Raw genomic sequence first — 23,605 nt, 5'->3', positions numbered from 1 at the left:
CTCGTCGCGGTGCGGCATTGCGTCGAATAGAATCCTCGCGTCGGCGAGCTGGCCCGACCGGACCAGGTTCCTCATCATGGGACGCGGTGCCGGGGATCAGACCTTTCCTCCTCCCGACGCTGTTTCGCGCACCGACCTTTCCGCCCCGGCGCTGCTCGGCTTTTCGGTGACGGGGGCGGCGCAGGCCCGTCCCGGCGCCGACGCACAGTAACTTACCTTCGTTCAATCACTCGCGTGACTTGCCCTGCCACGTCCACCGTCCAAGCAAGATCAGAAGGCTGCAGCTGTTTTCACCCTGGTATTCGGCTTGTCGTGCCGCCTTCGGCGCAATATTCTGAATAAAACCAGGTGAATCCACCCGTCTGCCTCTGGTTCTGCTGCCGACTGCCGACAAGCCGGTGGCTGCCGGCCGTGGGACTTGCGCGACCAGACCTGTGAACGGAAGCTAATGCCAAAGACGAAACTGTCAAATAATGCGCCTGCGTTTCTCAAGGTAGAAGCTGAGAAAGAGACGCCGCCATCGGCGACAGTCTAACACGCTCATTCTGCGTTGTGCCTTCGTTCCAAAGACGACGTTATCATGAACGCCTCCCGATGGATGTGCCGGCAGAGGACAGGACATGCCAAGCCGTCTACCACCATCCATGGACCAACTGCTGGTCCATTTGGACGGCTGCGAGAGGAGGAAAAGACGCATCCAGCCATCCCGGAATATATAACACCGTCCCCTGTCGCGTCGTGCCTGATCGCGACCAGTACGTGCTCCTGCTGGCTGGCCAGCCGGCCCTCACAGACTCCCAGTTGTAGGTTTGTAGCTCTGCACGGGCACCGGGCACGCAATGGCGACGACGGCCCGGGCGCCGCTGCTCTTCTACCTTGTGCTGTGCCTCTGCTGCTGCGCTCCTTGCCTGTGCGCGGAGCTCGTCGCCGGCAGCGGCGGGTACGCTGTCCGAACCGTGACGGTGGACAAAGGAGGGGCGCGGCTCCGCGCCGAGCTCGCGGCCGTCGCCGCCGCCGCCGGCGGTGGCGTGCACGCGGCGTACGGCGACGACGTCCGGAACCTCGACGTGTATGCCAGGTGCGATTACAATGAACATCGTCCAGAACCTCGACGTGTATGCTAGGTGCGACGAGTATATAGTACTACTAGCTATCCACCTCCGATTTTCCCCCTTAGTTCTTTAGCTTCTGCATCTACATGTATCTGGTCGCAAAATTACTGTTACTGAATACTGATGGAGTGACGGTAGAGTATAGACTTTCTGCTAAGAGACTAAAATAATTGCCGTGATATCTCTAGTTTGCATGTTACCATTACCAAGAATTGACATCCATTCAGTACCTAGCTCATCAAGTCATCAGTATCACTATCGGTGACGGGAAAACTGTGGAGTACTGGAGTGTGGAGACGTTCTCAGCGATGGAAACTTGGTAGGTGACTCGCTGCAGAGAAATAGCCAAATAAAATAGGAGTGCAATAGAACTGGTTGCAGGTGGAACGTCGATTTCGATTGATTTTATGGGAGAAATAGATGCGCTGCACGGTTTATCATTAGCCGCAGAAATGCCCATGTTTGTGTGGGGCGTGGTGAGGGGACTCTTCGTCTCATCCCATGAAAACAACAGCTAACAAGAGAGAATAATTGGTACTGGTATAGAAAGCTTTGGAGAAAACGAACACACGATCATGGGCAAGAATCGCACAATATAATCCAATAATTGGCCTCCTCGGCCGCATGGTACATAGGCTCGCAACCAGCCGGATTTCACTGTGTGCGGATGAAAAATACTGTTTAGTCTCTCACAAATTTCTCCAGATTTATCCAGATTTCTCCAAATTCCTCCCAGCGTACATGCCCTAAGATGGATATTATAGTAGGCTGTTGTCTGTTCTCTCTGGCCTCTGCTTTCGTTAAGGTTTTCTCTCTCCTTCGTTGGTCCAGCTTGCTTAGGCTTGGTCACCTCTGCAAGTGTTGATAAGGTGATCAGTGATCACGATACTCTCACATGCAGCGCATCCCATTTTTGCGAAACTAGTTCTGAGAGAAGACAGGAAATCTCTACCGTCCAGAACTCCAGATACTCCATTGTCACACAAAAAAGATGGCCTAGCAGCACTCTGTTTGCAGCACCCCTAACACCCGATTTTTTGCGCTGCTAGATCCCACCCACCGATTTTTTTTAAAGAGAGGCAAGAGCAGTGCTGCATATATTATTAGAAGAAAAAGAATTATTCTAGTTGTTAAAGTAAAATTGGGTCAGAAAACAGAACGAGTACTCGGTTCTAAAGGCCGACAAGACTCACCACCAGAAGAGCACAGAGCACTCCATACTACTAATTAAAAAAAGGGAATATCTATTTATCTATTGATAGATTTTGAAGGATAAAACCTGTCGAATTTTATGACGTTGCATGTGTTATCCTTCTATATTTGAAACAATGAAGTACTATGCAACAAGCATGAACAATGCTTGAAACATGATAAAATATCATCTGCAACATCTTATACAACTTGTCATATTTCCTCCTCTAACTTTGGACACAATGAGAGCTAGGACAGCAGGACATCAAAGAACAACATTTGCAACATCAAAAAATTCGACAGATTTTTTCCTCAAAAATCTATCAGCAGATAAATAGCAAATCTGTTAAAAAAACTAACTAACCAGTTTGAAACCTCAAGAAAACGACCAAAAGAAAAAAGCAGCCACGACAAAACACTAACAAAAGAGGATGATTAGCTCTGATAAGAAGTAACCTAGGTTAAAATACCAATAAACCAAAGCACGAAAACACCTAACTGCAACAAAGACGTAGGTTGAAAAACAACCTGCTGAAGGGCCCCACAATAAGAACAAAGACAAGTTGAAACGACCTATCCCTAGCCTTCTCTCTCCTGCTCCACTCTCAAACGTGTTGTTGCCTTCTTGTTCTTGGGGCATCCATACTCAATTAAGGTCCATCAAGGCCTTCATCGTTTGTTTGGTTAGTGGAAGATCGAAATGTTGCGCGAGATGGTCAAAACTCTTTAGATTTTGAAGCATTAGTTGAGGGCAACAATTCTCCTAGTTTTCTTAGAAATCGCTTGTTGTGCGAGTTGCACTAAGTTCTTCTCTGAATTTTTCCTTCCTTTTTCTGCTAACCTGCTACTCTTGTGTTGGCTATTTTTATCATTCTATAACGAAAACATAGTTCATGCATCTTCTAGTGTTTCCATTTCTTGGTCCAGAGCAACTCCAAGAGAGTTGGTAAAAATAGATGGCTAAACCTATGATTTCGCCAACCTCTAAAATAGAAAGCCTCGCAAAAAAAAAAAAAAAAAACTCCAACAACCATTCTAGTACGGCAAGGCCAATGGCTAGCGGCACATGCGAGCTATATTTAGCGTGCGCGAACTCCGGGATATGTGGCTTACTATTTTGGAAAGTGAGATACAATAGCTCCTGGACTCTTTTTTCTTCTCAAAATACTTAGAGCAACTCCAACCGAAGAGTCATCCATGTTGTGTAATCTATATTTGATTATTTTAGAAAGAAAAGATAGTCCAACAGCTATTGTATCCGGCTTTCTAAAATAGCAAGCCATCTATCCCGGAATTCTCACATGATAAATATAGCTTGCATGTGCCGCTAGCCATCTGTCTGGCCATAGTAGAAAGGTTGTTGGAGTTTTCTGTTTTTTGCGGAGATTTCTATTTTAGAGATTAGCTAAATCATGGGTTTAGGCATCTATTTTTACCAACTCTCTTAGAGTTGCTCTTAAGAGCCTGTTTGGAGGGGCTCCGGTGGCTCTGGCTCCGTCTACTATAGCTGCACTGTAGAGGAGCCATCGGAGCCTCCAAATCGCAGCTCCTAAGCTTCCTCTCCTTCGCAGTGCATTTCAGCAGGAGCCGGAGCCCTTTGATGAGCTGCTACAGTAGAAACCAGTGTGGTACAGTGTTTAGGGAAGAGGAGCCGGAGCCTCTGGAGCCGCGCCAAACATGCACTAAATATAGATTGGACAACATGGATAGCACTTCCGTGTGGTTTGCCAAGGCAGTAGTAATGTAGCTCAGTAACTGATCCAAATAACTCTGTGCTCGGAGCAATAGTGGCAGGGGTATAGTGTCCGGTGCTTGCCAAGGACAAAGTGCCGTCACTTCCTCCAGTTCCTTTCATCTTGTTCCAGCATGCACTGATTATTCATATTCACAGCGTCTACGGTGGCACCAGGAAGAGTGCCTCGTCTTTCACATTCATCCAAATCCAAATATAACAACACCGCCTCACTAGTCCTGCTCGGGCCTTGACCTATCCCCTTTTTGTAGCTATTGACCAGTTTGACCTCTAAGAAATCCTTCACTTCAGACCCACTACTAGCTTTATGATAAGATTACTGGCTTGGTCCAACTTGATCAACTCTTTCTTTAGATCGGCATAGAACACAAATAACTTTTCTCCTGGCTTCTTTTCAATATACACCACTTTATGAGGGCTCAATAATACCTTAGGAAACTCATTCACATGATTGGCGCAACAATGTCATTCCAGTCGACACTTGCCAAATTGTTATCATGATCAACATACACAACTAGATTCTTCACCTTTTCAACCACACTAACCATCAAATTTCTATCACCATCTGATGCAATCACCCTTTAGTCCATCATCAAGATGCTTCCATAGCAACAACCAATAGAAGTTGATGTTTTTGTTGTTATCATATCCTAAAAAATCCTCAAACTGCAAAGTAGATCATGTATCAGACTGAAGCCAATCGAACTAGTCAATTTTCTCATCCACATGTGACCCGAGATGACCGAACCCAGCAAAGAAACCCCCATGGTGTAACTCAATTGAGAATTTATTAGCACCAGAACCTACACTGGTATCACACCTCGATCAGTTTTTCACTCAGTCCAAAACCTTAACAAAAATTCCTCAAAAACCACAACAGCATGCCAAGAACAAATCTTTCTATCTACACTTACCACTACAACTCTGAAAATCACTATCCATAATCCTAAAATCGATAGGGCCGAGGGGATGTTGAACCTACATTATGACGACGCCTCCGCTTTCCCTTGCAACATCAACACCATCCTTCCACCTAGTGGCTTTTGACATGGTCCAGTGTGTGTGGCCTTCTCCCGACCTCCTCTTCTCTTTGACCCGACAACCTCCTTTTGCCACAGATCACCGTCGGACCCAATCCCATCGTCATCACCGAGGGGTGATCACTTATTTCTTTCTCTTCAAGGGATGTACTTAGCAACCATGCTTGCACCCCTTGACACTAGACCTAACTTGTTTCTTTCTCCTATGATTTCTCCTTAGCACCAATAGATGTATGACATGCTCTTAGCTGCTGTCCAAATACATATCTTTCTAAGTCACGAGTGATGGGGAGAGAACACATTAGCCATTGCAGCACCCTGACTTTGGAATCTCAACCCATGCCCCGGCCCGGCCCCCACAAAGATCAATCATATCTTGGCACCTCGTTAGCATAAAAAAAAACTCGGCCTGCGGTGGGTAGACAACCCCTGCAGTTTTTACGCTACGAAGAAGACCTCTCACGTAGGCCGAGAAAACCCTGAACCCCATGTCCCACCCTTACATAGGGGGCCCGTAACCCTATGAGTGGACCGGAACCTTTTTTATCTGTGCTTTGTGACACAGGACAGACGATAGATTTTTTTTCTACACAAACTACGTATTACCGTAGCCGCAGATGTGCCCGCGGCAGCCGGGAGTTGAACTCCCGACCGGGGCCTTCCCACGACGGGACGGCACCACTCGAGCTAACGTTCGCTCGCATGCCAGACTTCAAACGCTGCCACTAGTTGACCCGCTAGTGCTCATCCCAAAAGTGCATCGCCTTTTCTTTTTCTGATGAGATGGATCGCATCCCCTTTTGAGTGCCGTGAGGCTTCAGCCGCGCGCGCCGTGCACGCGGACCTGCGGGCGACATCGATGTGCCTTCTCCGCTTCCCGTGCCCAGAAAACCAAACCAACCGTGGAGGACACGCTGCGGCCTGCAGAGGAAAAAAACAAACAGACAAACCCGCGCGCGAGATCCGATCCTTCGAGCTCGCGGTTTCACTCCATTTCAGACTAGGAAAACACGACGGGAAAGGCCGGCCGTCACCGACAAAAGGGACCCCCAGTTCCAGCCTCCCATCGATCTCCTTCTGCTGCAGCCACTCCACGGCTGGACTGGAGCTGGAGGACACCAGACGCCAGTCGCCAGTCGCCAGTCGCCAGTCGCCAGTCGATCCACTCCCACTCCCTATTAATTAAGCTTCCGCAGCGCCCTGCAGTATCTTGTGCTGGCACAGCACCGCACCGGTTTGGCCCCTCCTGCGCGCGCACGCCATGGCGTGGCCGCCGCCGCCGTCGACCGCGCACTTCTTCTTCTTTCTCCTCCTCCTCTCCCTCCTCGCCGCCGCCCCGTGGCCCCGCGCGGCCGCCGGGTACCGCGTCGTATCAGTGGCCAGGGCCAGGGCGGGGGGCCAGCTGTCCGCGCGGCTGGAGCTCGCCGGCGCCGGCCGCAAGGCGGAGCTCGGGCCCGATGTCCAGAGGCTCAGCCTGACCGCGAGGCAAGTACGTTCTTCCTGGATTCCTTACTACTAGTACTAGTGTGTGCTTCCATGCCATGTGTTGTTTATCCTGCCTGTCATCCAATCTTCAGCTATACTTTGTGGTTGGGGGTAGCGACTAGCGAGTGCTGAACTGGAGATGCTCGTTGGTCAGTTCTTGGGTTCACAATTACTAGCTTAGTGCGTGATGCCGTGATCCCTACAGAACTCCTGATTGGAAAAATGGCTTTTACAGTACTTAGCTTGGTCTCTTCCATTCGGATAGACAGGCCCTGTTCGTTTCTTTTTAAGCTTATTTTTTAGCTGGAACAGTATTTTTCTCTCCCAACAAATCAGTCGGAACGGTTTATTTTTTTAGCGAAGCGAACAGAGCCTAAGTTACTTTAACGATCCATTATTGGGGATTTTTTTATTTACTTTAGTGATCCCTTATCTGTGCTTAAAGCAACATGCATCTGTGGTCAGAAACATGACAGGTCAATGGCTCCCTTTGTTTTTCTTATTCCTTCGGAGATAAGCAGCCTGTTCGCTGGTTGGTTTCTGGGCTGGTTTGGGTTGGCTGGTGCTAGTTTATTGTGAGAGAAAAACACTATTGGCTGGCTGGTTTGGGCTGGCTGAAATCAACAAGCGAACATGCTGAAGAGCTGATAGATGACTGGGTGATTACGACAACGTACCAAACAAGTCATTTCGTAGTTTATTTGCTCCACGAGCCACAAATTTAAATATCAAGGACCAATTTAATGCCATCACACGTGTTTCAGCTTGGTAGATTCTAACCAGGCCTTGTTTAGATTGCAAATTTTTGTAATCTGGACACTATAGCACGTTTCGTTTGTATTTGATAAACTTTGTCCGATCATAGACTAACTAGGCTCAAAAGATTCGTCTCGTGATTTACAACCAAACTGTGTAATTAGTTATTTTTTTTACCTACATTTAATGCTCTATGCATGTGTCCAAAAATTGATGTGATGGAGAGAGAGTGAAAAAACTTAGGAATTTTGATGGGATATAAACAAGGCCCTACGACAAGCTGAAACAGACAAGTCCCCACATAGGATTGCAACAAATTCACATTGCTACAATCTCCAATATACTATATATGTTCCCCACCTTGTGGATTGTTGCATTCTGCAAACTTCTTTTCACATTGTATTGTATATAAGATATATGTTCCCCACCTGGCCACCCTGTGGATTGTTGCATTCTGCAAGCTGTTTTTGACAATGTATAAGATGTTACAAGATTATATTAAATAAGATATTACAAGATTATATTAAAAGAAGGGTCTTGTTACAGTTCGGCGGAGTATTGCATTTGTGTTTGTGTTGCGCTGATTAAGTTTTAAATTGTGAGAGAGCTGCTAGCAGCACCTTGCTAATATGTTTTGCTAAAAAAAAGCACCTTGCTAATATGTGAACGATAAAGAAAGGGTAAAAAAAACAATCACAGTGGGACTTGAATCCAAAATCTCCCGCTCCGGAGGCGAGCGCCTTATCCATTAGGCCATGCGACCAGAGCGCTATATTATCAAAATTTTGCGCTATTATTACTAACCACGCTGGCGGCAGCCTTGAGACGGACAGCCGGCTCCACGTCCGCATCACCGACGCCGACCACCCGCGATGGGAGGTCCCCCAGAGCGTCATCCCCCGCGAGGCGCCGCGGCACATCACCCTGGAGTCGAGCACGGGCGCCTCGCCCTCGCCGCACAGCAGCGTCCTCTCCGCGGCGACGTCCGACTTGACCTTCACCCTGCAAGCCTCGCCGTTCCGCTTCACCGTCTCCCGGCGCTCCAGCGGCGACGTCCTCTTCGACACCTCCGCGGCGCTGGTGTTCAAGGACAGGTACCTGGAGCTGACCACGGCGCTGCCGGCGGACGGCCGGGCGTCGCTGTACGGGCTGGGCGAGCACACCAAGCGCACGTTCCGGCTGCAGCGCAACGACACGTTCACGCTCTGGAACGCCGACATCGCCGCCTCCAACGTGGACCTCAACCTCTACGGCTCCCACCCGTTCTACCTCGACCTGCGCCCCTCCGCCGGCTCCGCGCACGGCGTGCTCCTGCTCAACAGCAACGGCATGGACGTCGAGTACGGTGGGTCGTACCTCACCTACAAGGTCATCGGCGGCGTGCTCGACTTCTACTTCTTCGCCGGCCCCGCCCCGCTCAACGTCGTCGACCAGTACACCCAGCTCATCGGCCGCCCGGCTCCCATGCCGTACTGGTCATTTGGTACGGCCAGCTGCCAACCAGTTGTTGCTTTGCTTCCATGGATGGATTCACTCTGTTCTTGAAGCTGATCGAGCATTTGCAACGGCGATCCGTTCCGGTTCGTTGCAGGGTTCCACCAGTGCAGGTGGGGGTACAAGAATCTGGCTGACCTGGAGGGCGTGGTGGCCGGGTACGCCAAGGCCAGGATCCCGCTGGAGGTGATGTGGACGGACATCGACTACATGGATGCGTTCAAGGACTTCACGCTGGATCCGGTGAACTTCCCGGCCGGCCCCATGCGGCAGTTCGTTGACCGCCTTCACCGGAACGGCCAGAAATACGTCGTCATCATAGACCCAGGTACCAGGAAATGGCGATCGATGTGCTGGCTGCCACAGTGCCACTGCCATTGCTTGACTTGGTGACGACTGACGCGCATATGCAGGGATCAACTTGAACGAGACGTACGGGACGTTCGTCCGAGGGATGCAGCAGGACGTGTTCCTGAAACGGAACGGCACGAACTACCTCGGCAAGGTGTGGCCAGGGAACGTCTACTTCCCGGACTTCTTCAACCCACGCGCCACCGAGTTCTGGGCGCGCGAGATCGCCCTGTTCCGACGGACGCTCCCCGTCGACGGCCTCTGGATCGACATGAACGAGATCTCCAACTTCGTCGACCCGGCGCCGCTCAACGCGCTGGACGACCCGCCGTACCGCATCAACAACTCCGGCGTGCGCCGCCCCATCAACAACAAAACCACGCCGGCGTCCTCGGTGCACTACGGAGGCGTGCGCGAGTACGACGCGCACAACCTCTTCGGATTCCTGGAGGCGCGCGCCACGCACGGCGCGCTGCTCGCCGATACCGGCCGCCGGCCCTTCGTGCTCAGCCGGTCCACGTTCGTGGGGTCCGGCCGGTACACCGCGCATTGGACCGGCGACAACGCCGCCACGTGGGACGACCTCCGCTACTCCATCAACACCATGCTCAGCTTCGGCCTCTTCGGCATCCCCATGGTCGGCGCTGACATCTGTGGCTTCAGCGGCAACACCACCGAGGAGCTCTGCAGCCGCTGGATCCAGGTACAAAGCTTTGTATCCACTCCAAGCAAAGTCAGCCTATCTCTACCAGCATGCCAAGTCCATTGACACGTATGAGCTGAGCTTTCGTGTTTGCTCGTGAAGCTTGGCGCGTTCTACCCGTTTGCAAGGGACCATTCGTCGATCGGCACGATCCGGCGCGAGCTGTACCTGTGGGAGCTGGTGGCGCGGTCGGCGAGGAAGGCGCTCGGCCTGCGCTACCGGCTGCTGCCGTACTTGTACACGCTGATGCACGAGGCGCACACCACGGGGGCGCCCATCGCGCGGCCGCTCTTCTTCTCCTACCCCAAGGACGTGGCAACGTACGGCGTGGACCAGCAGTTCCTGCTGGGTCGCGGCGTGCTCGTGTCGCCGGTGCTCGAGCCGGGGGCCACCACCGTCGACGCCTACTTCCCAGCGGGCCGGTGGTTCAGCCTGTACGACTGCACGCTCGCCGTCGCCTCGGCGACGGGCAAGCGCGTCACCCTCCCGGCGCCCGCGGACACGGTCAACGTGCACGTGGCCGGTGGCAACATCTTGCCGCTGCAGCTGCCAGCGCTGACGACATCGCGGGCGCGCCAGACCGTGTTCCACCTCCTGGTCGCGCTCGCCGAGGACGGATCCGCGTCCGGGGAGCTGTTCCTGGACGACGGAGAGTCGCCGGAGATGGCCGGGCCGCGGGGCGAGTGGAGCCTGGTGCGGTTCAGCTGCGCGGCGGGGCGCGACGGGGTCACCGTGAGGTCGCACGTGGTGCACAACGCCTACGGGCCGAGCCGGAAGCTGGTCATCGGCAAGGTGATGTTCCTGGGACTACACTTGCCGGCGCCACTGAGGGAGTTCGCCGTTTACGTCAACGGCGTGAAGACGGCCAACTCGATGGGAGGCGCGCTAGGGTACCAGAGGAGTGGAGCACTCGGCGCCGCTCAAGTGGAGGGGCTGTCGCTGGCCGTCGGCAAGGAGTTCGAGCTCAAGGTCGTGACGTTGTCGTAACGTGGCACTCGAGCTGGTCCTGAATAAATGCTCATCAAAAGTTTAAATTTAAATTCGAAATAAAGGAATTATGAAAGCAACGTAGCAACACTGTGCAATGGGACGATAATTCGTGTCCTCGTCCACCTGAGACGTCAGCGCCTTAAGTTTCCTTCCACGAAACTGTATTCCTTCATCACTTGGCCTTTTTTGCATCTCTATAGATTGGGCCCAAATGCGCATAATGAACATCAGGCCCAATTATTGAGGCCTAAATCAACGATGGCAAATTGGGCCTGAAAGGCTTCATGGCCGGGCAAATCGTCGGAGGGAAACTGTTTAGTCCCAGTTGGAAACTTTTTAACGTGCTAAGCCTTCTTAAAGGGTAATATAATAGTCATTTCCTTGCCGATTAGGCACCAGGGCAAAGAATATTGGCAGGTGGTGCAATAATGCCCTATCAAACCCCACCCTTTTTATTTTTTTTCGTAAACACACTATTGTGGTAATATAAATTGGAGACATATTTTTTGTCACACTTTTTATATATTTTTTAGTACAAAATGACGTGAATTGTACTATAGATGCTCATATATGTGGAGACATATTTTTTTGTCACCCTTTTTATATATTTTTTAGTAAAAAATGACACAAATCGTACTATAGATGCTCATATATATACACACATTTATGGAGTGAACTCACGTGAATCACACTATAGAGGTCATTACATGTACTACATAAATGATTTTGAGAGACGATGTCATTTATTTCCATAGGTGGCGCTTTTATTCAATCATATATGTAAATGATTTTGGAGACATGATTTTAGAAGACACAAAAATAATATGATCATCCATGAAAATCAATTTTCGAAATGATTTTGAGAGGCGATGGCATTTATTTCTATAGGTGGCACTTTTTATTCAATCGTATATGTAAATGATTTTGGAGACATTATTTTAGAAGACACTAAAATAATATGATCATATATGAAAATCAATTTTCAGAGACAAATCTTTTAAGTGGGTCGCCTCTATAAATATACAGAGGTGGTTCACTTATGAGACGCGTCTGTGAAAATCAATTTTCAGATGCACGCCACATAAAAGTGATGCCTATGGAAAAAGTGGCCCAAGGGCCATAAAAGGGGCATGCTTGTACCCTAGACTGCCGTGCAAAACATCTCTCCAGAAACACTTTCCTCACAACCATTATAAAGCATGAAATAAATTCTCGGGTGTGTTTATTATCTCTACTAATTAGGTTTGAGGTTTCTAGCTATACATGATGTGTTCTATCTTGTGCTAGGGTACCAGAGGAGCGGAGTGGAGGGGCTGCCGCTGGCCGTCGGCAAGGAGTTCGAGCTCAAGGTCGTCATGTTGTCGTAACGTGGCACTCAAGCTTGTTCTGAATAAAAGCTGATCAAAAGTTTAAATTTAAATTGGAAATAAAGGAATTATGAAAGCAACGTAGCAACACTGTGCAATGGGATGACAATTCGTATCCTCCACGTGAGCGTCAGCACCTAGAATCTGGAAACTTCCTTCATCACTTGGGCCTTTCTTGCATGTTTATAGATTGGGCCCAGATACGCATAACGAACATCCGGCCCAAATATTGAGGTATAAATGGAAAAGACCATTTTGCCTCTCTCAATTATCGCTTCTCAAAAAAATATAATATATCATAAAAGTCAACTTTTCTCCCTCAGCTATATATAAAACTGGAGACAGCTCCTCCCTCATCTCCCAAAACCAACCCCATGGCTGGGTTCCCTCGGTGTTTTTTTTTTCTTTTATGTTTATTCCGACTAAATCTTTGAAATGTTATAGTAAATCATAGAAAAATCATAAAATAGAAAATCAAATTGTGTTGCACTCCACATGAGTATATCTACACAACAAACATATGATATAGTACGCTTTAATACAATTTTTTTGCTATAACTTTAGATATGTGCTTTTCTGTAATTAATTTATAGCTACAGTTTTTGTGATTCAATTATGTTAAAATTTTTATGGTGGGATAATCATTGCATGGTTGAGCTGCAATAAAGCTTTCATGCTTATTGGATCATGTATGACTGAGTTATACAAAGAAACTATGTAACACTTGAGATGATATACAAAGAACTATGTAACACTTTATTAACTTTAATCAGAGACTATTATTATAGTTTACCATAAATATTTATAGTTTTTTATCTCGTTGGGGTATATTTGTCACTAATTAAAAAAGAATTGACCCGGCGCCTCTCCATCCGCTGGACGACCCGAACTCTCAGAAACTCGGACGTGCGCTGCCCCATCAACGACAAAGACCACACCAGCGTCCACGCGTACGGCGCGAAAAACCTCAACGGATTCCTGGTGGCCCGCGCTGCTCGCTGACACTGGTTGTTGGCCTTTCGTGCTGAGCAGGTTCACGTTCATGGGGTCCAGCCGGTTTGCACAACGCGCACTGGACCGGCGACAACGATGGCACGTGGAACGACCTTGGCCACTCCATCAACACCATGCTCCGCTTCGACCTCTCTGACATCCGCGGCAAGCCGACATTACCGAAGCTCTGCACAACCGCTGTCTGCTGGATCCAGTTACTCGCTCGCTCTGGTTGGTTTCTGGGCTGATAAACTCAGCTGGTGTTAGCTTGTTGTGAGAGAAAAATATTGTATCATGTTTGATAAGCCCTGGCTAAAACCAACAAGCAGGCTGTGCCGCGGAAGTAGAAGTTTAGTACTGTACCAGTACTTACTAACTAGGTAACGCTTCGTATTATATAGTAATATTACAACACTATTCTTGCCAAGAAGTTACCTGGGAGGGGATACTAATAGGAGGTGAAATAATGCCCTATTAGGTCCCTCAAACTTGATGGGTGGTGCAAATTGTCGTGTCAAACCCCAAAATTTTTATACTTAAAATAAAAATAGAAATAGATTTGAACATAAAAAATAATGTCGTGATGAGAAAAATGTAGGTTTCATTTTTTATTGAAGTACACTAGAGATGCTTAAAATGTAGGCCCGTCGTGTCAATGATTTTTATATGAAAATTGTAGCTTTCATCTACAACTTTCTATTTTTTGAGCTTGTTTATTTGTATTTTTTATTGAACTACACTAGAGATGCTTAAAATGTAGGCCCGCAGTGTCAATGATTTTTATATGAAAATTGTAACTCAATGAGATCTACAACTTTCTAATTTTGAGTTTTTTCATTTGAGGTCGTTAAAATGGTCAAAGAAAATAATATAAAGATCCAGCAGCATGTTAATCGCGTACTAGAGCTTGTTGTCTTAGCAAAATCGTATCTTTCTTGTATGTCGTCGGATAAAGATGCTTTATATATAAACATTTTAGCTATCGATGAGACCTACAAATTTCTAAATTTGTGTTTTGTCATTTAAGATCGTTAGACTTTCAGGAAATAATATAAAGTTTGAGCAGCATATTAAGCTTGTCGCATTAGAAAAAATTATATCTTTGTTATATGTTGTCGGATAAAATATTTTATATATAAAAATTGTATATCTCATGAGGTCTACAAAATCCTAATTTCAAGTTTTATCATTTAAAGTCGTTAAGATTCTTAAAAAAATAATATAAAATTTCAATAGCATATTAATCACAGACCGCTTATGAATTTTACTTAGAAAGAAAACGTTTGACGTCTGAACTCTAGACCAGTACATATTTCAGTGGCCCGACTACTCTACTGGGCTTTACATGGACCCAGGATGTGGACCAAATAAAACAAAAGAATAATTATCATTTGTCAAAATCCAAGTTCACACGGCGGCCACAAACGTGCTGTCACTTGCGCCTGATTGGTTTTGTCTCCTCTGCGTTGCGAGGTGCATGGCTGCTCGCCGCTGGTACCTGCTGACCTGGCTCCGAGACCTTGATCGGGATGCAAGACGGATTCCACGAACTCGTGAATAGACTTAATTTCTACGAGAGTTACACATAACTCATAAAAGTTAAGCTCATTTACGGGTTTGTGGACAACCTACCTTACATGCAGCCTGTTCGGTTGGCCGTGGCTTGTGGTAAACAATCGTAAATTTTTAGCCGAAATAGTATTTTTCTTTCGCACAAACCAGCTAGCAGTACTTCTTCACAAACCAACAACGATCATATCTGGACCTTGAGCCTAATGGCTGGCACTGTGGTAAAGTGGTGTTGCAATGAGCGTACAATCCTACAAGCTCAGCGTAAAATCCCACATGTACGAGCACGGGGGGACGGGCAGCCTAATTTCAGAGATGTGCACAAGGGCACGGGCTGTGAAGGTTGGCTGCAATGCCCTGCCTCCTTGCTTTCTTCAGCTTTAGATGAATGTCTAAACGGTGAAAAAAAAGGACTTCATTACACCGCTTTATGATGCATGTGGGATATCACATATCTTGAACAGTTAAACTTTTATATGCGCGTTTATTTTCTATTTGTGATTTTATCCCATGAGTTGGTCCCACCTATGATTTTAGGTGTGGTCCACAGTTGACGTAATATATGCTTTTTAGTACAAATGGAGGTGATGAGAATAAGCGCGTCAAAAGACGCTGCAAAGAAACTGTCGTGGTTGTTAGTTTCAGCTTATTTTGATCATAAGTAGCTTATAAGTTTTACCAAATGGCATATAAAACCTTTCACAACTTCAAGTCACTCTTCAAGTCACAGCTCCTTCACTGAATCATACGGTAAGCATTAGATGATCTAGTGGCCTTACATGCGTTTTAATGCATTCTGGGATGCTACTATTGATCCCGTTTCAACTGAAAACTCGTGCAATTCAACTTATTTAAGCTCCTAAGTGAGCTCTCACCCTTTTTAGGCCACTCTTGAGCTACCTAATCCAAACTTTTAAAAGTGTGCATCACTCTAACACTATTAGCAAAGCCAGCCTTAGGCCAATCTACTCATCTTAGCCCCCCTTATAGTAAGGCCACACAAAAACAAAGACCTATATTCTACTTCCACTAAGTGCATCTCAACATTAAGTGGCACTTAGAACTACAAAAAAATCATTAGCCTTTGTGAATATCATTTGCATCCAATTCTTAGAATCGGGTAACTGGGGCCAAGAAAAACATTGTAGCTGGTTTTGTGATTAATTTAAATTAATGCTCCTACAAAGCATAGGTTAGTCATAATAACTTGTGTTGGTTAATCACCAAAACTGAATTCGCCTCTATATTCCCATTTCTAGCTTAGTTTTAGACTTCCGAGTTTAGACTATAGCTATATGACATGTTCACTAGTGTTGGACTGTTGGTAGTCCAGATCACAACAACTGATAGCATTTTGACAAGCTCCTATATCGTCTTATCTAAAAAAAACGACCACAATTTCGTTCTTTTTCGTGCAACAAAAAAAACTTAAGCTTATTTAATTTCATTTTCTTTCTCGTGTTAAATCAAGCATGTCCGGACAAATCAACTCTATCCCCATCCCCATCACCTAGTAGCTTTCCTATTTCATTTTCAATTAGTACAGTCTATTATTCTCTCTAATGACCAGAAGATACGCCCTATCATTTTTCTGACGGGGGCTGGCAAACCACCAAATTCTCACCGCTTGTTTCACGCAGTGCTGCATGATACGTAGAATTGTATACTACACCTTCCAGAACCCAGAATGCATTGAAAAGGAGATTAGGAGAGATGATGACTCATTAATCACGAACTGACCTGATGACTGGCCAACGGAACATTCCTGTTTCAGCGTCTTCGTTCCCCAGCAACCACCTGCATAATCTCTCAATTCATATTATGCGTAGCAGCAGTAGCAGAAAAAACAGTGATGTACTGATCGATCTCTGTAAACTATTGTTTGGAATGATTAGAAGGACAAGGACTGTTGAATAAACTACACACACAAGCCAGCCAATGCATGATCAGTCGAGTTGTTAGTACTGACCGGCCGGCAGTGCGTGCTTCTTGGCAGGCTAATCAGTTGGTAGCAGCCGTACGTATGAACAGAAACTGTCGCTGTAGTCGATCTCTGTGCAGTGCACAGCTTAACGGAAGAGCTAACTTGCTAGTTGGTGTGCGTAGGTAGCTAGGTAGATGCAGGTGGTTGGGGGAGAAGAATTAAGCATCGAGTCAGGGCAAGCCCTAGCGTAAGAAAGTAATTTTAGGTCTAGCAAAACCAAATTATTTTTAAATTTAATTAAATTTCTAGAAAATAATATCCAAACAAGTATAATGTGAGAACATATATATGGTAACAAATCTAATAATACTTATTTATCATAATATATTTTATATAAATTTGATCAAACTCTGGATTATTTGACCTAATATCATTTTTCATTTTTTGTCGGATGGCTAGCATCTTTGTCTGTCTCTCACTACTCAGGGCACTCTAAGACATTCACAGGTAGGACCCGCACGCCATGCACTCCATCACCATGGCCGTGCTCTCTGGTACTGGGTTGTGGGTTCCATGCTTTCCTTGTCACTTCGTCAGTCATAGGTGAGATCATATATATACATACGTCCTGAATATAGGAAATAGCAAATTCGCAACAGCTACAGACCACGCCATGCACGAACTGTTCCCATGTGTGCACCGTACTGGAACTATAACAAGCTAGTAGTTCATTCTTCAGATACAAGTACAGGCTCAACCACACATGATCGAATTCCTCCGTTTAGTTTGGAAAATCTAGCTCTGAACCATTAATACGCTGTTAGGAGATCACAAGTCTACCCCATCAAAGTCCACAGAAAGTACAAGCTTGGAATTTTCACACGCATCCATGAATGATTAGTCGTACTACTATATATACCCAGCTTGCATATCCATAGGGTCAAATGGAGGCATATCAACTTGGCATCAGGGAATGAAAAATATTGCTAGTTTATGGCAGATTAGCTGGCCAACTAGCTTGTGTACTTGCAGATTTATCATGCATTATATTGAGTGACACATGTTGTTCATATATATATAGTTTGTGTTTTCTTGACGGTTTCCTGCTCTGCCAGTAATCTCAGCCTGTTGAAGATTTAGTGGTAATTGATAAATATGTTAGTAAACAGTTGTTACTATCTAAGGTCAAGGGATCATATATATGTATATCAAGAGCAGATACGTGTGAACTCAAATCCCTTTCGCAGTATATATTAAAAGAACGAGAACAACCACCTATGACTATGTTTGTCTTTCCTTTTGTCCACTTGGAGGAGAGGATTCTTCGTCTGCATAAGAAATCTTCAAATTAGTAATCCATCCCAGTATATATGTACAGGTTTTGGCGATTTCGTGATCCACTTTGACTGAATATATAACTTCAACTTGTTCTTCTGAAGTTCTCTGCAACAGGTTATAAAGAGAACACCTCGAGTAATACGAGCTCGAGCTACTAGTTAAAAACTGTCTCAAGTGAGAATCGTTCTATACTTCTATAATAAATCCACAAAATGAACTGGGAATTAAAAAAACTCTGTCCAATTTTTGATATTCTATATCAGACACCATGAAAATATAAAATGGGTGCCTATTGACAATACAGGATAAACCTCCCTCAGAAGGGACAGAACCTGATAGTATATATATAGCACAATAATAGACATATCGACCTGTCTAGAGCAAGCTGTATACATGCATACACATAACGGAATAATAGACAAAGGACCATATGAGAATAAGATTCTATTCTTGGTTTGCCATCACGCGCTGTGTTTTTTTCTTCTAACTGCGCCATAGTACACAAATAATGTATTTACATCTGTCGTCATTGATGGCATAAGGCATATATACATATATATCTCTTCTCATTTCTCCTTTATATGTATATATATATACCTACTACAGCTACATGCAATACCACACAGAGGAGGCACACACACCCAAGCCCTCTTTAGCACTCATCTATCCCTCCTTTTGTTGTCGAGAAATTCCGATCCGGTCCGTATCACCCTCCATGGCAATAATCTTCCTATAAAATCAATTAATTGAACGAATTCCACATCTGTGTGAATCCACTCTCCGCTAAGTACTCAAACCCATCCTGAGAAAAATTGCTTTGAGGCGCCTCCCTCTTGACGTTGCCTTCGAACCTGCTGAACTGGCTCGTGAGAACATCCTTGATTATTGACTTCCCCATATGCTGCTCCGGATCGGCCATGGCAGCGGCAGAGGACAGCGGAGCGTTCATCGATGACGAAGGCTGAGAGGGGTTACTGGAGAAGCAGGGCACTTGCTCATAACCCTCTAGGTTTTGCACTGATGAGCCAGGCTGGTCAAAGGAAATATTGTAGTTGTTGTCAATGAGGGGAGGCAATGAAATTGTGGCTGCATCAATATTGAAGCTTCTGCTACTCTCTGTGTGTGGATTTGCAACTGTTGCCCTACTCTTGTAGAAAACTCTACACAAGACCCAGTCCTCCTGTGCATCATATCATACATAAAAAAATCAGATGAGGATTAGGCCAATATATAAATGGTGAAGAAGTCATGAGAAGTATTTATTTATTTTTAAGGAAGAGTATGTGTGTGTCAGTGTGTGTGTGTGTTGTTATAAAATGAAAAGAAATTGATGGGAGATATGAATGCCTAGAGAAAACCTGCTGCGCATGACAGTGACAAATCATTGAGTAGTAAAGGCTTGTTCGTTTGCCTTATGAGCCGTACTGTTTCGTAAAGGAACAATATTTTTCTCTCACAACAAATCAGCGAAAAATACTTTCAGCCATGACTTTTCAGCGAACAGGACCAAAGAAAGTCTCAAGTACAAAAAAGTAAAGCTCTTAATTAGCATTAATACAATACTATGACCATCAGTTCTTTCAACAGTAAACCATGTAGCGATTGAACTGTGTTGTCTTAATCCAAAACCATATACGCCTTTACTTTAATTTATTTATTCTCCAAATGACACATAAACTCGTGGTAACACTAAGAACTAAGTAATTTGTCAACTTGACAGTAAATTTGGCGCTTGTGCCTTTCTCTCTCTCGAATAGGCGAGAGGACACATATGTGCAGAATGAGCTGGCATTCCATTGTCCAGTACATGTGATTACGCAAATACAAATATGAATGAAGAAAAAGAGTCTGCATATATATATAGTACTAACTTCGTCCTCAAGTGTCATGAACAAATTATGTTTGTATTTTAGTTCACACAGATATATATATTGCACTTCTCAAAATCTTTGAAATATACTTCTCATAAGATCACCATTATTTGGAAAAAGAAAACTATAGGGATGCTTCTGAGGATTTCACAACCATAGTTTAGCCTAATTTATCCATAGGAAAACCGGTTGGGGCCAACTCTCCATTATTTCATTACCCCAAATAAATCGTTTTCCTACTACGTATGTGTTATGTATTGCTCATTGGCTAGATATATGATGCATTTTTATATCCATCGGATGGGAAACTGATCGAGAATAAAATAAAAACAATGAACTATCATGTTCAACTAAAAAAGGACACATAATAATGAAAAATCAAGTCATTATGTTACCTTGAAAGGTAATTTCATGGAATCACCTTGCGCTTCCATGCGAAATTCATGCATAACCCACTCAGTCTTCTTTCCCTTTGGGGCTCTACCTTGATAAAACACAAGGGTTTTGCGCATACCAACAAGTAACCCTTTCCTGCTTATCGGACGGTCTTTCCCTGTAGCCTTCCAATATCCCGAATCAGTTGCTCTGTTTGTACGTTGGCCGGTGGCATACTTTCTATCCCTAAGGCTGTAGAAATACCACTCTTTTCCACCAATGCACGCGATATCTGAATTTGAGAATAAAAATCAGTTAGTTAATAAACGAACAAACGAGGTTAATGATAATTAATAACACTGCTGTTGTAAATCATTTTCACATTTGGTTAGATGTAAACATGTACGTACTATCAATACACAATCATTAATCCAATAGATTAAAAAACTGTGCTAAACCAGAGCCAACATGTATTTGTTATTGTAATAATGGAGAGAAGGGATAAAAGCAGAATTAGGAAGAAAAAATAATATGTTCTTCACCAATTGATTGTCTTAATCTATTTTGACAAGATTTTTTTGCCGCAGTATTCTACTAGTAGCAAAGTGAGAGACCTTCTTTTGGTGTTTGTCCCCATCCATTTGGCTGTTAATTCCCTTTAAGGATGAAGCAAAGCGAGAGAATATTTGATAGCATGGCAGGAACAGGGACAGATGAGGATATAAGGCCAAGATGGGGCCAAACAAACTCTTGGCAGTGAGAATATCCTTCTGTTATATGGGGAAAGGGAAGGCGACAAGGAGGCAGACAAGACGTGTGAATTTAGCTCTCAGTAGATTTTGTGGATGCATATATAGGTTAAACAGCTAGCTAGAGTTCCGATCCAGCTGAACTTTTCTTTTTTAAAACATAATTCATGCAAGGATTTGAGAGAGTTCTTGCAAACTGTCTCTCCTCAGCTATTGTTGCACATAAATATATATTTGCATCGAGATGGTCTGACTATGCATGGTTTTGTTTATGCCTTAGCCCTTAGATCATCAAAGACTTTTCAAAAGAAGGGAGCTAATAAATACAGAAGATTAATTAAATGCTCCAAAAAAAAGAAAAACGATGGCATGGGCACACCCCAAAAAGAGGGCGAAAAAGAAAGGGATAAGCGACGATTGAAGGAAAGAAAAGTAAGGGGTTCTTGAGGTATGGGATGGGTGCATAGTTGCATCTTGCAAGTTGATCGGCGTGAAAGTTGCAGCAGGATGTCATGGTCGCCTCACTTATGGCTCGGAGTGGGACAGTTTGAACTAGCATATGCAGTACACTTGTGGTTATATTCATGCATCTTAGATTTCGGAGGCGCGCAATTAATCGAATCGAAGTACATAAGTGTATGTATTACTTTTGTGCCATTTGAAGGAGAAACATGCAACGATGTAGGCGAAAGGAACAAAGAGAATTTTCTTGGAATAGATCGATGACTACTAGTAGCTAATAATGGAGAGAAGGTATGGCAGCTGGTTTTATTTTAAGATCTCTTGTAGATCGATGAGCCAACAGGAGGACATGTGCATGCATGATTGGCAACCTTATTACAAACAGATATGATCAGCGACCGTATCTTGGATGATACAAGCAAGGTGTAGACTTGTATATGTCTGGAACGGATCACAGATCGTACGACTACTATCTCATTAAAAAATTTGATTAGCACAAAAGGATTATTTGAGATAGATCAATCATTAGTCATCAGGAACACATAACATAATAACAAATCAGAACCCAAAGGGAATAGTGCTCTCAGAGAGGGGAAAAGGAAAACACCCAAAAGGAAGGAGGAGGAAGAAGAATTCGCAGCGCAATTAAGAGAACTTGGCAAGGCAAAAACTCGATCGATCTTGGGCAGAAATTAAGGACAGGCATATGTACAAAATGATCAGGAACAACAAGGTAGTGCTAGGTCGTCTGATCACATACCAGGAAGGTCCCAGGGCTCGCACTTGTTGAGATCGACGTCGACCATGGTGGGGCAGCCGTAGATGCTCACCACCACCTGGCCTCCGCCGCCGGCGCCACCGCCGAGCTTCTTGGCCAGGTAGTCGAGCACGAGCTCGTCGTCCCGCGGGTGGAACCTGAACCCCGGAGGCAGCCTGGCCTCCACCATGCTCAGCGAGTTGATGGCCATCGTCGTCGCGGCAAGCAGCCCGCGCCGCTCTCAGGGACCAGTCCCTCCCTCCTGCTATTCCTGCAGGCCTGGATGGATAGATGGAGCTGCTTCTGCAAGATGGATCGATTCTACTCCTACCTTGTATCATACAAGGGAAATTAAGAAGAAGCTGGAGAGCGGCGAGAGGCGGGCGTTATATAACAGGCCGGAGGAGCCGCTGGTGGTCAACTTCTGTGGATGCCCTGCTGCTAGAGCGAGAGAGAGAGATAGGTAGGGGTAGAGAGAGATGGAGAGAGGAAGAGAGACTTTTCTTGGGTAGTGTGCCGAAGCCAGGTGGCAAGCTTTGTTAGGCGGTGAGCTCAGACGGCCATGCTGTCATCATCATGCTCATTCCCGCGCGCGCTGCTGATGCACGCACGCATACATACATAGATACATGTATGCAGCAGAGCATCGCCATGCCCCGCCCCGCCCCCACCCCCCCAAATTAAACGCCGACCTAATTAATCACCTAACCCCAGCTGATGATGGCCGACCGATGAATATCTCCGTCGATCTTTGCATCCAAAGACGAGAGCTTATAGATTCATCTCCCGCCACGGCATGCGCATGTATGTACGTACGTACAATTCAGCATGTGCTGTTGTGCACTCACAAAGTAGTCCACATATCTATGCTTAATATGCAACAAAGAAACGACAATCATACGCCACGGGCGTCTAACCGGACGGACCGATCCGCCCGCGCCGCTCACCTACGCTGCGCCCAGTGCGCCTTCACCCGCGTGGCTCGTCCGTGTCACACACCGGGCGCCCCCGCCCCACTCCACACTCACCGCTACCGCCCACTCCGCCTTGCTCGCTCCCTTTCGTCGTGCGAGCTGCCTGCTCCCACCCTTTGCACGTGCCGCGTGCCCGCTGAGCCAAGGCCAGTGCTAGTGGTGCTGATGATGGTGGTGCTCGCGCATCGCCGCTGGTGCTGGTGCTGGTGGCGCTCACACGCTGCCGGGAATCGATCGCCCCTGGCCTTCCCTACGTTGCAAAACACATGTTTCAGATGTTTCATAGATATGTTTCAGATGTTGCAGTGGTAGTTTTTGGATGTTGCATATGTTGCAATGGTTATACACGTA

The 23,605-nt window shown here is 45.8% G+C and overlaps 2 protein-coding genes across 3 annotated transcripts; one reads left to right on the top strand and one right to left on the bottom strand.

The window, feature by feature from the left end:
• Positions 1-728: 728 nt before the first annotated feature.
• On the top strand, positions 729-10,952 carry LOC136524831 (probable alpha-glucosidase Os06g0675700). 2 transcript variants are annotated; one of them, XM_066518071.1, is made up of 5 exons: positions 729-1,078; positions 8,156-8,820; positions 8,929-9,159; positions 9,245-9,885; positions 9,988-10,952. In XM_066518071.1, the coding sequence occupies exons 1-5, from the start codon at positions 840-842 to the stop codon at positions 10,870-10,872; spliced, it is 2,661 nt and encodes an 886-aa protein (XP_066374168.1). In that variant the 5' UTR covers positions 729-839; the 3' UTR covers positions 10,873-10,952. The 2 variants fall into 2 exon arrangements, with proteins under 2 accessions (XP_066374168.1, XP_066374169.1); XM_066518072.1 differs by lacking the exon at positions 729-1,078 and adding an exon at positions 5,986-6,581.
• Positions 10,953-18,497: 7,545 nt separating this feature from the next.
• Positions 18,498-22,696, bottom strand: LOC136524833 (NAC domain-containing protein 21/22-like). Its single transcript, XM_066518075.1, has 3 exons — positions 22,284-22,696; positions 20,333-20,604; positions 18,498-19,246 (listed from the first exon to the last, which is right to left on the bottom strand). The coding sequence occupies exons 1-3, from the start codon at positions 22,489-22,491 to the stop codon at positions 18,809-18,811; spliced, it is 918 nt and encodes a 305-aa protein (XP_066374172.1). The 5' UTR covers positions 22,492-22,696; the 3' UTR covers positions 18,498-18,808.
• Positions 22,697-23,605: the final 909 nt, after the last annotated feature.

The sequence above is a fragment of the Miscanthus floridulus genome, chromosome 18, assembly GCF_019320115.1.
Source record: "Miscanthus floridulus cultivar M001 chromosome 18, ASM1932011v1, whole genome shotgun sequence".
Classification (NCBI taxonomy): domain Eukaryota; kingdom Viridiplantae; phylum Streptophyta; class Magnoliopsida; order Poales; family Poaceae; genus Miscanthus; species Miscanthus floridulus.
Note: the sequence above shows the minus strand (reverse complement) of the source record. Positions and strands in the feature narration are given on the sequence as shown.

Excerpts from the sequence above, each read along its gene's own strand:
- LOC136524831 (XM_066518071.1), top strand. The coding sequence starts at position 840 with ATGGCGACGACGGCCCGGGCGCCGCTGCTCTTCTACCTTGTGCTGTGC. Across the intron at positions 1,079-8,155 it reads AACCTCGACGTGTATGCCAG|CCTTGAGACGGACAGCCGGC; the intron begins GTGCGATTACAA and ends CGCTGGCGGCAG. Across the intron at positions 9,160-9,244 it reads CGTCGTCATCATAGACCCAG|GGATCAACTTGAACGAGACG; the intron begins GTACCAGGAAAT and ends GCGCATATGCAG.
- LOC136524833 (XM_066518075.1), bottom strand. The coding sequence starts at position 22,491 with ATGGCCATCAACTCGCTGAGCATGGTGGAGGCCAGGCTGCCTCCGGGG. Across the intron at positions 20,605-22,283 it reads CGAGCCCTGGGACCTTCCTG|ATATCGCGTGCATTGGTGGA; the intron begins GTATGTGATCAG and ends TCTCAAATTCAG. Across the intron at positions 19,247-20,332 it reads CCATGAAATTACCTTTCAAG|GAGGACTGGGTCTTGTGTAG; the intron begins GTAACATAATGA and ends TATGATGCACAG.